At 47.6% G+C, this 14,390-nt stretch overlaps 1 protein-coding gene across 2 annotated transcripts in view; it reads right to left on the reverse strand.

Moving 5' to 3' along the window:
- Positions 1-2,393: 2,393 nt before the first annotated feature.
- Positions 2,394-14,390, reverse strand: part of METAP1D (methionyl aminopeptidase type 1D, mitochondrial) — a 47,050-nt gene continuing 35,053 nt past the window's right edge. Inside the window, exons 6-10 of one of the 2 annotated variants that reach the window (XM_040561833.1) lie at positions 12,061-12,224; positions 3,878-3,975; positions 3,684-3,731; positions 2,820-2,898; positions 2,394-2,689 (exon numbers count right to left, since the gene is read on the reverse strand). In XM_040561833.1, the coding sequence (XP_040417767.1) occupies positions 2,611-2,689; positions 2,820-2,898; positions 3,684-3,731; positions 3,878-3,975; positions 12,061-12,224 (468 nt within the window). In that variant the 3' untranslated portion in view covers positions 2,394-2,610. Of the gene's footprint in view, positions 2,690-2,819; positions 2,899-3,683; positions 3,732-3,877; positions 3,976-8,432; positions 9,215-12,060; positions 12,225-14,390 lie in introns of those variants that run through there. The other variant, XM_040561834.1, reaches the window with a different exon arrangement.

Genomic DNA, 14,390 nt, shown 5'->3' on the forward strand with positions numbered 1-14,390 from the left:
TTTCTTTCATAATTCGGCGGTGTGGCTGTAACAGGAAAATGATCTCGTGAAAGTTCACACGTGCAGATGTATTAGTTACTGATTCATTTGATTAAATGCTAGTCTCAAGTGCTCTGATCCACAGCTGAAGGCGGCCCCATTAGCATAACACTGATGTTTAATTTTCATACGCATAATTAGCCATATATTTAACACTAATAGCAACATGCAGCCTTTCAGCATTAAACAGCCTGGGATTTGATCTGGCCTGGGCTGAACTTTCCCGGTTACACCTAGGCTGTCTGGGGCGCGCACTTATCGCGGCACCAAATCTCTGCAATCGAGCACGTTTTGGCAAAGGGCGAACACCAATAAAAAACAACACTCAAAACAAATCGCCTGGCTGAGGTCGCTGGAGGTGGCAGCGCCGACTTCTCTTCCCCGCCGCCGGCTGCCGCCCGCCGTCGGGGCTCCGGGGCTCCCGGCACGGCGGCACCGGGCACCCCCGGCCTCGGTCCCGGCCCTGCCTCGCGGCAGCCGGCTGCTGGCTGCGCCGAGCTGGCAGGAGCGAGCCCCTCTGCTCCTTTTTTTTTTTTTTTTTTTTTCCTTTTTCATTAGTCGCTCTGTCGGTTTTAATTGCCCATTTCCCAACGCCTCTTTTACTCCCCCCCCTTCTTTTTTTTTTTTTTTTTGCGCTCGCGACGCGTAAAGTTCATTTCCACAAAATAGCTGCGGATTGGTGCGGGAAGGGGCAGGAGCGGTGAATCCCACACGGACTCCTCCGGCAAGCGGCTCTGCCCCCGGCGATGTAAGTGACCGTCCGAGGCGGGGCTGCGCGCTTGGCCGCGGAGGGGACGGGGCGCGCCGCCGCCTTCGCCGTCCCCGAGCCCGGGGCCGCGGGTCTCCGCTCCACCGCGCCCCGAGGACGGGCGGGCTGGGCGCAGGCAGCCGTCGGGAGCGGAGCCGCCACTGCCCGGAGCACCCCCTCGCCTCCCGTCCCGCGGAGCGGGGCCGCCGCCGTCCCAGGGGAGGGGGCGCGGAGGCTGCGAGCGAGCCCCGGGGAGCGGGCGGGGGGCGGCCTCCCCGTCGGGGCCCCCCTCGGGCTCTCCCGGTAACGCGTCCCGCCTGAGGGGAGGCCGAGCACTTCTGTTGTTTAGTTTGTAATTAGGGTTACAAAGGGGTGCCGCAAATGCCGGGATTACCCGCGGGCGGCCTCCGCGCACGGCGGCCCGGCGGCATCCTCCGCGACGGGACGGGACCAGACGGGACGGGACAGAAGAGGACGGAGCGTGAAGCTGCGGCGGCCCCACGGGGCCGGGGGGCGCCGCTCGGGCTCTCGCTTAGCACTTGCGGTGCCCCCCGGGGGTTGTGCCCGGTTAGCGCGTGGCCCCAGACTGCTCGGGGCGGCCGCCGCTGGGATTTTGGGAAAGCCAACCCGCCTCCCCGGGCAGTGCCGGGCGTCCCTCGCCTTGCCGGCCCGACGGCACGCCGCGTAACCTCTGCGCGTTTGTAAACTTGTTTGATGCATCGTTTATTTTTACAGGTTTTAAGGCCTTCCAAACTAATCTAAGGGACGAGCGAGCTGAAAGGCTGCCCTGCGGTATTAGAAACGGCCTGGGGGTGGGTCCTGCTTCCTGAAAAGATGCTGTTAGAAACGATTCGAGCTGACAGCTCGCCGTACTCGGGTGAAAGCAAACAGCGCGGACAAGCGGGAAGACGCCGGCTCGCTTCTGGCCCGGCCCGGCCCCGCCAGGCGCGCTCCCAGGCGGCCCCGGCAGCGGCAGCGGCAGGACCGCGGGCCGGGCGCGCTCCCGAGTGCCGCCTGCTTGTGGCCGAGGCAGGAGCGGGTCCTGCAGCCGGTAAGTGTCACCGCCGGACACGTCCGGCCCGACGGGGCGACGAGGCGGCCGCCCCCCGCAGCCCAGAGCCGTCCCACCGCCCTGTCGGGCCCGCAGCGAGCGCCGGGGCCGGGCGTTCCCCGAGGGCCGCCCCCGCGGGCCCCATCCTTCCTCCGCCGCGCTGCCACACACCGAAGTTGCGCAGTGTCCCCCCGTTAACCCCCACGCCGGCCAATTCTCCAAGAGGGGCAGCCATCGGGCTGCAGGAAAGCGCGCTCCGCATCTCGCCTGCAACCGCTCCGTGTGCCGCGCCGGGAGAGCAGCCGCGGACAGCGGTCAGCTGCTGGGGAGAGGCTGCAGCCGCCGGGCCAGCCCCCGGGAAACTTTCTTGTCCATCCGAGCAGAGTTAGACAGCCCGGGACGCAGCGCCTTGTAGCCGCGGTGAGGCCAAACTGAGCCACAGCTCAGCTGTGAAGTCCTGTGTGTGTCCTGCACGGGACGTGGAAGAGGGGGACCCGCTCGCTGCCCTCACCCCAGACAACCCAAGCCCCCGCAGGCTGTGCGTGGCTGCCTCCAGGGTCACAAACACGCCATCAGGCTTTTATTAAATACTCACCAGGTAACGCACAGAGAGGACCGTGTCCAGAGCCAGCCCCTCGGGCTGCTTTTTCTGCCCCCGCAGCGACTTAGGTGGCACCCATTCCCCAAAGAAATTACAAAAATCTTATCTCTGTCCCGGGTGACACTGGCAATCCCGCAAGCACAACGAGTCCCTCCGCTCTTCGCTCCATCTTTAGGCTTCTTCCACCACCTTAGAGAGGATTTCTGCTCCCTCTGAGGTAACCACGACGGTATGCTCAAACTGTGCTGACCTGCAGGGCACACGCAGCGGTTATCAGGGGGCAAACGCGGCCACCACCGCGCCCGGCAAACTCAGGCGGCTTTCGGCTGCCAGTGACCAGCTCGGGGACTTGGGGGAGATAAAAAACCCAAATCAGGCACCTTTTGTTGTCTACAGAAATCGCGGTCCATTTATCCTCCAGGATCTCAAATTCAGGGGAGCCTTCCATTATTATCGGCTCTGTAACAAGGAAAAAAAACAAACAAAACCCTGTTTTCTCAAGTTAGTCGCGCTCTCTGCAAGCTGCGGGGCGAGGCAGGGGCCCAGCAGGCAGCTGCCCTTCGGCGGGTCCCGGCCCCGGACCGGCTCTGAGCTGCCACTGCCACGGGAACCGAGTAGGAAGACGAAACGTTAAGGTAGGGGCTTGCCCACTCCTCTTTTGTAAAAGCGAGGAATTTTAATCAAGCTTTAATTAAGACCCCGTGGATAATAACCAAAGTGCCAACCACGCTTATAAACAGCAGATAGTTTGAAATATTGGAATTTTTTAAACAGCCTTAAAATGTTCATTAAAGCGGCAAAACAACAATTTTCTGATTTCCCTCTAATTACCGCGCCATTTAGCCTCGTGGGGAGGAAGAGCGGCTTTTCCCCCGACAGCCCCGTGCCTGGCGCTCGGTGGCTGCGGGGCCGGGCTGTGCCTGGCAGCTCCGTGCTGCCCCCGGCCCGGCAGCGGCTTCGGCAGGCGGGAGGCAGCCGACAGACACCCCCGGGGTCGAGCTCTTCACCAAGATTCACGCCAAGGTTTTTTTCCCTTTACCAAATCTTGGCGCTCGGAAGTGTCTCAGCCCAGCACTTCCTTACGGCATTTTAAGAGTAATGTTTTAATCTGCTGCCTGAAGGGTCAGTGCCGCCCGCACCTCCACGTCCGACTGGACATTTCTATATTCAAATAAAGAAATAGCTCGGAGCTGGGTCGTTGTGTGCGTGCTTATTACAGACAAACACAGAATACATTTACTAACCTATTGTGAATGCCATTCCCTCTTCCATTAACAAGTCACTGTCATTGGCTAGAAAAGAAAATAAAAATGCATTTATACACACACACAGAGATATATACTGGCGAGAGCAGCCAGCGCTCGCCTCAGAGCCCGTCTGGGTGTGCAGGTGCTGTGCTGCCCACAGCCAGCCCCACACAGCGCTGGGGGCCACTTACCGTGGTGCCACACCTCGGGGTGCCCATGGAAGTACGACCCGATGCCGTGGCCGACGAAGAAGGGGCAGACCTGGAAGCCACTGCGCTGTGCCATCAAGCTGCGGGGGTAAAGGGGACACCATGAGGGAGCACGCTCTGGCTCCTGACAGCGCACCAGTGCCAGGGTGTCACACCTGTGTGGGGTTGACACTTCGCGCCCACTCTGAAAGAGAGTGGTCATCGGAGCTAGTGGCAGCGAGCCATCATTAGGTTTCAGAGTTAACATGCCCACAGGCTGAGCAGGGCAGCAGCACACCACAGCCTCCACCGAGATCTCCCTACCTGCAGAGCCCCCGCTGGGCCGCATGCCTGCAGCCTGCACCGGGTTGTGCGGGTGAGGAGGGTCCTGCTGCTGGTGGGGGAGGTAGAAGGCAAACCTGTTCCCTTGCAAAATAGTAAAAACACTCAATGGCGAAATGTACTGCAACTCCGGATTTGCTCACTCCAATTCACAATGTATTTCTAATGAACCCACCACGACGGTACCAAATGCAAACCATAGCAGCTACGGCACTTGAGTTCTGCCTGGGAGCTCTGCCTTCTCCTTATGGCCTGTCTTAAGGAGCATCTCTGAGCGAGACATTCCTGCCTGCAGGAACAGGGCCCAGCACCACGCCCTACCCTTGCTGGGAAAGCAAAATCCTGTCCTGATCCCTACAGGCTGGAAGACCTGGAGGCAAGTGGGGCGTCCTCTGGCTGATGGGCTGCCCGATGCTTGCAGGCCTCTTGCCAGGGCCCTGCTAGGTGGTGACTGGAGGCTGCTCAGGCAGCAGGGCCTGCCAGGTCCGAGATGGAAACACGCGTAGATCTGGGGGGCCCGGAGACGGATTAGAAGTGACAAGGAAGCTGCTCCTGCATATCATCCCCACATTGTTTCTAAAAGCAAACTGGATCACAGGAGCAAGGCAGGAAGACACTCAGTCTGAAAAGATTTTGTCTGTGAGATCAAAAGCCTCATTTGTTCATTTTAAATCAAGGCAGGCACTTCCGGTTTGCCTACAGCTACGGCCGAGCGAATGCTCCTCAGAGTGTGACTACAGGCTGACGAAGAGCGGGAAAGATAAGAAACTCGAATAAAGGTGCCAGCTGTCACAGAAACTGAAGCACGCGAACCCCCATGGGGAGGCTCTTACTCAGGTGCAAGGTGGCCTCAGACCCCCTCATATAGCCATCGCCCTGCGCATGAGGCTGTGCGGCCTCCTCAGCGCTCGTGCCGGCACCCACCTGTCCCTGTCCCTGGAGGCACCCACCGCAGCTAAAGGACACGGAGCGCCTCCACTGCGGGGCAGGAGTGAGAGAGGGGAGCCAGGTGAACAGTTGACAGTGCTGCCGTGTCCAGGCCTTAAGAACATGTTTTAACAGGATTTGTGTAGTAGCTTTTATCTACCCGTCTCTCCGATACAAAGACTCATCACATTTCTTTCATTACTTCTGGAGAAGAATGGGAATTTCAGGTTTAGTTGTTATTAGTAAGGCTAGAAATTGGGCTTCTTTTGGTTATATTCAAGGTCCAGAGTTTCACCTTATACATAATTTACGTGGAAAAAAATCATGAAGGCTTATGCAGTGAAAAGTCCTATTAATGATGGAAAAGTCTTTCTGCTGTGCCTCTGTCATGCCAGTCAGGTCTGGGTCAGAGACCTGGACTGGTTAGGACGATGCTGAAGGCCAAGGAAGAATGAGGAGGAATTAGAAAGTCAGATTACTCAGAAACATACACAAAACGAAATGGAAGATCTCCGGTGACCAAGCCCAGAGCAATGCAGATAATGGTTCCCATACGGGGGAAGCGATTCTCTGAAGAGACGGGAGAAGCTGTACACGCACCGCAGGGTAAGCTTTTCCTTTGCCTCCTTCTGCGAGTCTTTTTGCAAGAGCCTAAATGATGCCAGCAGCTGTTTAGCTCCGCCGATGCCTGCCCAGGGCACCCATGACTGCCACCAGGCCCCATACTCACTCCCGGCTGCTGAGTGGCAGCAGGGGCAGCTGCTCATGGGGCACCCAGGCATGCGAGGCACTGCTACGACCACATCCCCTCCTCCTGTGGTGGAAGAAGTGGTTCTTGTGCGTTTTAGTGTCGAATTCTGTCACTTTCTTGCCAAAGAGCTCAAAAACAACTCAGCTGGTATCAGTACTTGGGTGGTTACCTTCTGTGACACTCGCACTGCCAGCCACAGTGCTCCCCCACCTCCCCACTTAAATGTGTCTATGTACGGAGCTTGGGCCTTCTTTATATAAATCGTAACGTGACCAATAAACCTGGAGTGACACACAGAAAACCTGTGGAGAAAATAAGCTGCAGGCATGAATCTTGGCCATGTTCAATCTGGTTTTAATATCTGCATGTGCTTCGGAAGCACTGTATGGGGAATTTCAAAGCACTCCACAACTACTAGCTTCACTTTGGAGTATTAAAAAAATCCTAGTGAGCTGTCACATCCGTGCGGAGGTACAGTGAAACACATGCAGCTTCCATAAAAAAAGGCTGCTAACGCCAGCTGCGACTTGCAAGGGTAATTTTGTAAGCACGAACGTTCACATAGACCGTAGATGCTTGCAGGGAGGACGTTGAAAGACAGGTCTGGGAAGTGTGAACTGAACTGCTGATCTTGATCATTCCTCTGGCCACTGGAGCTCCCAGGCTGTGGAATCTGGTTAAAAAGCCTGGATGTCACAGAGTGGGGCAGTTTTGCCTAAGTTGGCCATTTGCTGCTGACAACAGCTCAATGTTTTGGTCTTGCTACCTCACCGCTCGGCTCGGGATTTGTCAGTGGTGGCCTTTCTCTCCAGTTTTCCCCAGAAGGCAACTTCAGAAGTTTGCATTTCCTGCTCTGTGAAAACAGAGTGCCAGAGGAGTCCTGGCTACAAGTGGGAAAGAAGTAAAGGAGGGCGGCAGGAGCTGACCAGGCTGCGTGGGGCTGAGGAACCGGGCTGCAGGGCCCCTTGTCTGTGGGCACATCCCAGTCCCACCACTGCCCGCGGTGGCAGCTGGGCAGCAGAGCCACGCCGCACTGACAGCATAAAGGGAGGACAAGGATTCTTGGTTACAATCGTTGTTAAAAATATCCGTTGATAACATTTACCATCACACATTTTATTCTTTGAGCCATGTTGCATGCTTGGGCAGAGGTGAATTGGGCAGGATTAAAAGCATAATCATTTAATGAGCTCAGTACTTGATTTCATGTTTTGCTGCCATGCGTTACAGCCCAGCGGCTGCAGAGTCAAGAGTCCCTGCAGCACTGCTCCTCTTCGGCAGGCGGCAAAGCGCTTGGTGTCAGGATGAACTGGCTGTGGCTGAGCTGGTAAAGGAAGGTCACTGAGGGCAGGTGCCCACCTAAAACCCACAGGCAGAGCCTCCCAGGTGGTGCTGTCATGCTTCTGAGAGTGGACAGCGGAGCTGGGTGTCAGTTCCTTCCTTACTGCTGCCAGACAACAGCTAATTCCCTGCGAAAGGAGGGATGAGCGTGGAGACACTCGGCCTTCCTGCCAGCAGCCCAACGGGGAAATTGCAACAAAGCAGCAACAGGCAGGACTGCTCCTCTACAAAGCTCTCCTCGATGTTCTGGAGCATCCCTTGAGTTTTTGGGTGAACGGGATAAATCCCTCTCGCTGAAAAGGAGCTTGAAAGAATTTCCTTATGGGGCTGGCCCTGTGCCTCCCCAGAGAGCCTCAGATAGCCTCTAGGAGCACCTAGGGGACAATGGGCATCCCAGCTCCAGAGGAAAACACCATACACTCAGTCTCAGGACTGGGACTCCCACTCTGGGACAAAAAGTAATCAAACAACAACTCAAACCTACACTTAATTTTCTTTTTACCCGATTCTGTTACTTTTTCCTCAAGGCAGGTCTGACCCAATAATCTAAGCCCCCACTGAGGAAACAAAATAAACCAAATCCTGCTTTCAGCCTGGAGCAATACCTCCCTGTGCCCTCTGGTGCCAGAGTGGGAGAGTTGGCTGATCAGCCAGGGCGGCACGGACTCGGGCTGAACATCCCAGCGAACTGATTCCCAGCTACAGCTGCTTCCCACTCACTGCCTGCGTCTCTCCCCAGAGACCAAACTTTATCACTGATGCTCAGCTGCACGACACCAGAGGCCAAAGTTACCAAACAAATCTGCCCTACACCACTGGGCAGGGGGCACGCTTGGGAAACACTGGAAGAGAGAACAGATCTGTGATAATTGTTTTCTTGTTCAGGGACCTGTATGAATGCATCTTTTTTATTTAAATTAAAAGTATTCATGCTTTTCTTAAATATATTGTTAACAAAATGACCATTGAATCATTGAATGGCTTTTTTTTTTTAATATTCTTGAAAATGGCATCAGCCTGAACTAGATTTGCTTATGATATTTATTTTCAACAGCACCATATTAACTAATTTGAGAAATTACAAATTTATACGGGGAAAATATTAAAGTATTTTTCTCTTAAATAGTAATCCTAGACTGAGGGAATGCACAAGTTCAGGGATTCCCTATAATGACAATAAATGTTGCGGTATAATTAGTAATATTTTTGAAAGCCAACAATTGTTTTTTGAAAGAAAGGTACATTTTAGTTTCAAACTGGAACACAAATTACTGTATTTTTCTTACAATAGCGCTGAACTTTTATTTGAGGTTCTCTGTTTCTGAAAGCAGACATGATGGATTGAAATAAAAGATAATTTATTGCAATGCTTACTTTCAAGTGCAGAGAGAAGCAGTGTAATTGTAATTTACAGTAGCTGTCAAGGAAAATCTATCACAGATGACATTAAAATGACTTATTTTGCCTGAGCCACTTATTGTTTAAATGTGCATAATCTGATAGAAACAGATTTTTTTTTAAATTCTGCTTTATATTGTTCTAAATTAATATCAAAACATATACTTACGAGTTAAACATTTTAAACCATTTATTAATACTTTCCTCACTACTATTTTTTCCTAGGAGTTGGAAATTGGTTTATTTAACAATATCACGTTTACGTCTTTTAGCTCTATACACTCACAACACTTGCACGTATCTAAACTCAATGGCTAAAAAGTAGATTTCAAACCAGATTTGTTTCTGTCTGAAAGAGAAATGTCATTAGTGTTAGAAGGAAATGGGAACACAGGGCCCGATTCTGTTCCCAGTGGAGTTGATAGACAGTTTTGCCACCATCTTCAACAGGAACAGGTTAGCAAAGATTCGCATTTTTCTAAGCAGAGTAACTCATGAATCCATGTAATCTTTTATTTGCGACTTCTAGCCGATGTAACAAGGAACCACTGGCCATGAAATACTTGATTTCAGCTATCGAGCTTCAGTAACAAAGAATATGTTACAACACTGAATGCAAGCTTACCTCTGTGATATAATTATTCCCAAGCCACTTATAGAAAGCAAATACTCTGATTATTTGTGTCTAAGATTTGTTCTGCATACCACTTGAGCACCTTTACAGAAAATACTAATGAAAGATACCTAGACAGATCTCCATTCTGATGGGCCTAAATGTTCTCAGGTATTTATGATCTCTAAGTCTCCTGAAACTGATGATTTCTATGGATTTTTGTATGTATGTATGCAGATGCAGAAAGACGAATAACCAGAAACATACAACTTCACTCAACCAAGGCGATCTTTCAGCAGAGGCAGTGTTGAAGTAGTTCTAAACACATCAGCACTTTTAAATTGTCTACACGATAAAATCTTGAAAAATAAAGTTAATGACCTGCTATTTCATATGTAGTTTTGGACATCTACTAGCTTTGATTAATCTGCTTTTCAAAGGGGGCGCTGACTATATATTTACACTTTGCAAGTAAACTGACCTCCATAGCAACACAGCAAAAATCCAATGTCAGATTCAATTCTGTTCTTTTTCTTCTTCCTTTTTTTTTTTTTTTTTTAATACAGCTAGAATTAATGTAGTGAATCTGTAATGAAATGCATTATCCTGCATGGAGATTTATCAGATTTTCCAATTGAATGCCATGCTTTGCTAGCACTAGCTGGAGTTCACCTGCATGTTGGTGTGGCGTGTGGCTCTTTTTTGTAAAGAGTTAAGTTGAACACAAAAAAAGGGAACAAAGGTCAGCACCCAGCCGCCACTTGAATGTGAGATTTTTCTTTTTATTCCCCTTGATGTATACTAGGCTCTGTGTTATTAGTCTTAATGATGGAAAATTGTAGTGTTGATACAAATCTTTTTTTCAAAGTAGTAGGCGGGAGCTCCATTTGTTAGTAAGTTTTTTTGTGACTAAAAGCCATGGACAGTACATTTATGTAGCAGTAAAAGGCCTAGATGCTCTTTCCATAGCAGAGCTAATTATTCCTACTGTGACCTTACTGATCTACCCTGTTCCTAGTACATCTCATCTGCACGCCTGTTCCTCTGTGTAGATGGTGTCAGAGAATATGAAAAACCCTATAATGAAACCATTTTCATGATGGAGAAAGGCTACTGGAGTTGCACTTGCTACAAAGAGGCTCAATTATATGAGTAATTGTGATAATTTTCTACATTCATAGCCTTCAATGGGGAAAAAAGAATGAGAGCCACAAAGGAAAATTACTTTAACAAGAAAGTACAGAGAGTAAAAATGGAAGAAGAGACAAAAAGGGGGAAAAAAATAACCAGAAAAAAAGTTTAAAAAATAGATCTGGAGGGAGGAATAGCAAGACAGGGAGAACAACAGAAATGCTCAAAAAGCCTATGTGCAGCTGTGTTGCACAATTAAATTGAATTTTTTTTCTGCAGTTGATGAATGTGACTACTGCAAATGTGCCTCTGTAGTTAGCTATCATTTGTTGTTCCGTGACAGGAAAAGGATAATTACCTCTCAGAGAGAATCAAAGGCTGACATGCCCTTTAGACACAGCCATGAATGCAGAGCTCGATAGAATGCTTGAATAAGAATCTAGTGTTCTGTGCCCCCTTCTACTCAAGAATAAATTTTGTTAAAATGCAAGAGCACCACCAGTAAATTTGTTGAACCCTAGGTGTTCAAAAATATGAGGTGCATCTATCGACTCATCCCATTTGCAAAAATAAAACTACATTTTGAATTCACTTCTATTATATTCATGGACAGTAAGATAGTGAGATATGCATTAAATTTCTTTTCCCAGTAGGGGTCTGATTCAACATTTCCTATGAAAGAACAGAAAGACACTATCCTTTTTCTCCAGGCTAGTTAGCCTATAATTTAAAACTGTCAAAAACACAATTTTATACAAAGTCTTCAATAAAAGCTTCTCAGATATAACCCAAAGAGGTTTTACTAAAGTTTGATTCAGACTCTGTTACAATATTTTTAAAGCTATAAATACATCTAACTGATATTTTGCTGCTCTCTTTTTTTCCTTAAAGTATTTGAAGATTTACAAAGAAAAAAAGCAACATCCTTTCAAGGTGACTAAGCCTTGCAGCTTTTAAGTAATCGCAACGTATTCAATAGTATGTTGGGACCATTAACAGTCCACTGAAGTATTGCTTAATGAAATGTATACAATATATGTCTTTTTTTTTTCAAACATTTAAAAATAATCTATAGGTACCTTCAAAAAATTAAGCCATAATTTTATTCAAAACTGCCAGAAGAAAAGTCATGACTGCATTTATGTAACAGCTAGAACAGATGCAAAATAGGGAAAAATCTCTTAATGTGAGCTCTTTCTTCCCTCTGACGTTAGTATACACTGCTCTTTGTGAGATAAGAAGCTCTCGAGTTAAATATTTTTGTACTTTTTAAACAAAGAGACTTATTTATGTTGACTAATTCCTTTGTAACAATCATTATTGCTATACAATGAAAACAATGGTTTCTAACCTTCTTACATTGTTAGACAGATGTGATATAGTTTCACACACAAATAGAAAGAAACAAAAACTCACCACAAATTACATCTGTTAATATAAATCTACCTTATGAATATCTTTGACTCTTTCCACAGTTATCTTTTCTGACCCTGGTGTAATTCACTTAAAAAAAAAAATCTCTCTTACCCAAGGAACAACATTATAGCTTGGCAGTTCACATACTGATATCAGACTGAAATGATGGTTTTGAATCATAAAACATGTCATCAGCTTTATACCAAACCACCAATAACCTTTGTCCCACTTGCCAGCCCTCCCTTTACTTGTCAATATAAGGCTTACCTGATTGTGTTTCCAATTACAGAGAAGGGAGCCCCTGGTCTGCAAGCTGCAATTGCTTCATCTCTACATTTCCTGGCAACCTCCACTAACTTTTGACCAGATTTATCCACATTGCCCACCAAAAAGGTTTCAGAAGTGTCACCATGGTAGCCATTGTAATACACCTAAACACATGCAGAAATGTAAAGACATTTTCTCATTTTGCATCCAGAAACAGATTACCTCCTGAATTAAATCTGTTCTTTCTAGGAATGAGCTATGTGTTGCAACAGATAGGTCACTGTTAGGCTGCATTTGCGAGAATGAGACCAGAAAAGTGAAACATTGGAAAGAAAAAAAAAAACAACAGGAAAAAAAAAACGTGAAAGACTGCAAGGTGCGTAAGGGTTGCCAATTAAAAACTCAACAAATGAAAAAGTTGTGCATCACTGCCTAGCAGAGCACCAGGAGGTGACATAGGTGACACTGCTCAGCTACGGGCCGTGATGCCAGCGGGGCTGCAAGCAAGAAGACATTTTCATGCCATGCGTGGGCTGGAGGGGGCCTTGGGGGCCACCCAGTGTCCTGTGGGGGCCCTGGTGTTGGGTCCCATCGGTGTCCTGCAGGGGTGAGGTGCTGAGCTTTATGCTGGCCGCAGGAGACCCACCAGCATCTGGCTGGGAGACCCATCCCTCTGCAGCGAATGTCCCCTGAGGGGTTTGGGGGTTATGCTCAGGCGGCAAACACAGCGCCCTGTTGAATTAATGACATGCTTTTTTGTTTTGTTTTGCTTTGTTTTTGACATTTCATAGGCTTCAAGCCTCAGCTCTCCTGAAGTTCCCTCTGGGGCACAGGAAAGCCATGCAGAGCTCTGCAGCACTGCACAGAAACGGTTTTTGCAGCTCTGCACTACGGCAGGCAGGCACACAACTGTGAGAGCAAGCCAAATTTCCCTACCAAAAGACAAATTATAATGGTGCACAGTTTTGATCTTCTAAAACATTTTTTTTCCCCAAACAGTGGGCAACTATCCTCCCGGGACTAATGATTCACAAAGTTTGAAGCACTGAACTTTTGCCACTTGAGAGCAATTTGTGAAAGACACAGACTCACATTCCTTTTGGTCAATTCCAAACTGAAAAAAAAAAAACACAAAACTGGCTACAGACAGTTTATCCCAAGGCCAGGTTTGTGTTGGGGGAGAGATTTAAAGAAAATGCAAGCAGTTCCCAGTGAACAGCATTGTACAGGAAGATGAATGTCAGCGAGGATCCAACTTTGCCGTCTCCCCGTTGTACACCTCCCTCTGTCAGCTGAGGCTATCGCTAAATCTGCTTTTACAATTTAATGCCTGATGGGCAGATTTTATGCTAGCCAGTTCATATTTAAGCTGAACTAGTTCATTTTTAGCTCTAGCAAGTACGGCACTCAAACAAACAAACAAAAACATTACACATCATCATCCTGGAAAAACAAATAGAGATTTAAAACACAGTAGAGCTTAAAATTAATAGTATTTACTGCACGCTATCAACCACAATTATGTGTTTTTGACATTAATAAACTACAACCACAGCACTAATTCCTTAAAAGTCAATGAAAGATTCAAGTTGTAAGAAATGTTACCTGGTAATGGCTGGCTGAAAATTGCACTGTGCTGTGGATTCTCTGATGCATAATGCTTCCGTTTCTACACTTAAATACATTCTAAAGGCTACTTGAATCAAGCCAATAAAATTTGTGTTTCATCTATGAAATTCTACCATCTTAATTGTGCAAAAATAGATTTTTTCTTCAAATAATTTGTACATTGTGTGAAGTGTTTATAGTTAATAACCAGAATATTATTTAATCATTTTATAGAACCTGTACACAATTATAAGCAATTTGTTGTGGCACATTTACTTTGATTTTTACTCTCTTCCCCTGTGAAACATCCCAATTTTGCTCATTAAAATAAACTAAAAGATCAATTAGCAACACTGTAAAGTAATATTTCTTCCTTAGATAGTTTGGAACTGAACAGTTATCAAACACAACACAGTTCAGTTTCAAATGTTAAAAGTCTTTACAAAGATAATCAGCAATTCCTACCCTTGCAGGAATCTTCACATTCACAGAAACTTCAAGATTTATTTTATTTTTTGAGGGTAAACAGAAAACAAATAAGAATATATTTTCAGAAAGACCACTAACATTTAGTCATACATTATCTGTAAACCAGGGTGAACAAGATGTGCAGACCACATTAATATAAAAATGTCTCACTTAGAATATCAGGGAAAGGATCTGTGATGTGAATTTACACTTTTTTTTTTTTTTAATCTAAGGAGTTATTATTATCCTGACAG

The sequence above is a fragment of the Cygnus olor genome, chromosome 6 (genome assembly GCF_009769625.2).
Source record: "Cygnus olor isolate bCygOlo1 chromosome 6, bCygOlo1.pri.v2, whole genome shotgun sequence".
NCBI lineage: Eukaryota > Metazoa > Chordata > Aves > Anseriformes > Anatidae > Cygnus > Cygnus olor.